Source organism: Corvus kubaryi, unplaced genomic scaffold (assembly GCF_017639235.1).
Source record: "Corvus kubaryi isolate FWS band 111438036 unplaced genomic scaffold, C.kubaryi_AGA036_p1.0 37265, whole genome shotgun sequence".
Lineage (NCBI taxonomy): Eukaryota > Metazoa > Chordata > Aves > Passeriformes > Corvidae > Corvus > Corvus kubaryi.
The window spans coordinates 2011340-2013688 of record NW_024581080.1 but is presented as its reverse complement, the minus strand read 5'-3'; the positions used below and the strand labels follow the sequence as shown (position 1 = coordinate 2013688).

General features: G+C 58.7%; 1 protein-coding gene across 1 annotated transcript; it reads right to left on the bottom strand.

Annotated features, from left to right (window-relative positions):
- Positions 1 to 1106: 1106 nt before the first annotated feature.
- PBDC1 (polysaccharide biosynthesis domain containing 1) lies at positions 1107 to 2275 on the bottom strand. The gene is made up of 5 exons (XM_042024755.1): positions 2268 to 2275; positions 1919 to 2102; positions 1699 to 1839; positions 1484 to 1595; positions 1107 to 1402 (listed from the first exon to the last, which is right to left on the bottom strand). The coding sequence occupies exons 1-5, from the start codon at positions 2273 to 2275 to the stop codon at positions 1290 to 1292; spliced, it is 558 nt and encodes a 185-aa protein (XP_041880689.1). The 3' UTR covers positions 1107 to 1289.
- Between the last annotated feature and the right edge of the window lie 74 nt (positions 2276 to 2349).

Genomic DNA, 2349 nt, shown 5'->3' with positions numbered 1-2349 from the left:
TTTTTTTTTTTTTTTTTTTTTTTTAGGTTTGTTTTCTTCTTTTTCTTTTCCTCTGGCGATTGTGTGTTGGGTCCTTTTCCGCGTGAGCAGATGCTGGTTGACTTGTAAGGGTGTTTGCTGCAAACAGTGTAAGCATTGTGACTGCAAATAAAACTCAATGGTTTCTACTGACACGGCTCTGGCTGCACCCCGAGATTCCCCCTGCACCCCAAAACTCAGCTCTGAACCCCAAGAGTCACCCCAGAGCCCTGAGAGTCCCCCCAGAACCCTGAGAGACCCCCACAACTGTGAGAGAACCCCCAGAACCTCAATATTCATCCCAGAACCCTGAGAGAACTCCCAGAGCCGTGAGGGACCCCCCAGAACCGTGAGGGACCCCCCAGAACTATGAGAGAAACCCCAGAGCCCCAAGATTCACCCCAGAGCCCTGAGATTCACCCTAGAACCCTGGGAGTCCCCCCAAAACCGTGAGAGACCCCCCAGAACTGTGAGAGAACCCCCAGAACCTCAATATTCATCCCAGAACCCTGAGAGAACCCCCAGAACCCTGAGAGAACCCCCAGAACCCCAAAATTCACCCCAGAACCCTGAGTTCCTTCTCAGAACCCCAAGTTCACCCCAGAACCCTGAGATTCCCCCCCCGGCCCCCAAGGTCTTGCCCTGCACCCCAGGATCTCCCCCCAGAACCCCAAGACCTTCCTCAGCACCCCAAGTTTTCCTCCAGAACCCCAAGATCTCTAAACCGAGTTCTCCCCATGATTTCTCCCTGTACCCTGAGATCTCCCCCTGAGCTCTCCCTCTTCACCCCAAGATCCCCCCAACACCCCCAGCCCTCTCCTGCAGGGTGACTTTTCCCAATCAAATCCCCAAATCCCCAAAATCTGATTTCGTTCGGGGTGGGGGTGGATGATCCTCGAGCCCCGAGCAAAGCTCCAACCAAAACCCACCTGGATTTGGCCCCAGTTCCTGGAAGTTTTCCCCCATTTTAGGGAACAACCTCCCCATCCCTGCGAGCAGCTGGGGGGTACAGGGGAGGGGGGACACCCCAGGGAACCCCCAAACCCCACAGGGATTGGGATTTTCAAACAGGGATCCCAACACCGGGATTGGGATTTCCAAACATTTATTTACAGTCGGAGCTGGAGGAGCAGGAGCAGCTCCAGCCCCTCCGTCCTTCCAGAGCCTTCCCAGCCTGGGAACGATCCCGGAGCGGGGCTGGGGGCTCCTGCTCCCCTCGAATCGAGCCTGGGGGCTCCTGCCCGCCTCATCCCGGCCCAGCTTCCCAATCCTCATCCCGATTTTCCCTCCGAAGCCGCCGGCTCCCTGGCGCTGCTGTAAACCTCGTCATTCCAGCCTTCCCTGTTCCGGGCGATCTCGATGGCGAAAAACTGGATCCTGGTGGCTGAAAAAGCAGGAAAGGGATCGACTCCAAGGAAATCTATGGATTTGGGATCCCCTGCAGCTCTCTCACCCCGTTTCCCACCGAAGATGGTGTTTTCCTCCGTGTATTCCCGCCGGGAATCCAGCCGGAGCAGCGTCCCGTAGTTGAAATCCTCCACCACGCCCTCGAAGCGGAGGCAGAACGGGCGCCACTTCTGGGATGAGGGGGGAAGAGTAAAAACACCCTCAGCACCCCCAAAATCCCGGGAAAAGGGAGAAAAAAATCCCGCTGAGATCCCCCCCGAGCCCCTCACCCACCGCCTTGGCCGGCTCCGATTTCAGCTCCTCGGGGTCCAGGACGTCGACGCACAGGTCCCGGAAGGTTTTGCGGAATTCCTCGTAGATCCGGTCGTCCACCTTGGTGAGGCTCAGGAATTTGGGGTCCACGGAGGAGATGAGCTGCGTGGGGGGGTTGCAGGGTCAGCTGGGACCCCCCTAAAAGCTCCCCCCCCAAAGCACTCGGAGCCCCCAGACTCACGTTGAAGTAGACCTGGGCGTGCTGATGAGCCTTCATGGCCCAGGCCAGCTCCACGCGGGGCTGCGGGGCCGGACACGGATCAGGGACAGCTGGGACCCCCCCTCTGGGGACAAATCTCCCCTTGGGGGGGTCCCTCCTCCCATTTGGGGGACCCTCTCCCCCTTTTTGGGGGTTTTCTTCCCCCCTTCATGGGGCTTTTCATCCTCTTGGGGTTCCTCTCCTCCCGTTCCGGGGGGATTTTCTTCCTTTTGGGATTTTGCTCCTCTCGGGGGACAAGGCTGGGACCCCCCTGCCATGACTGAGACCCCCAAAACTGGGACCCCCAAAGCTGGGACGCCCCTCCCAGGACCGGGACATCCCCCTGAGGACTGGGACTCCCCAGGAATGGAATTCCCCAAATCTGACACCCCCCAGGACAGGGACCCCAAAAG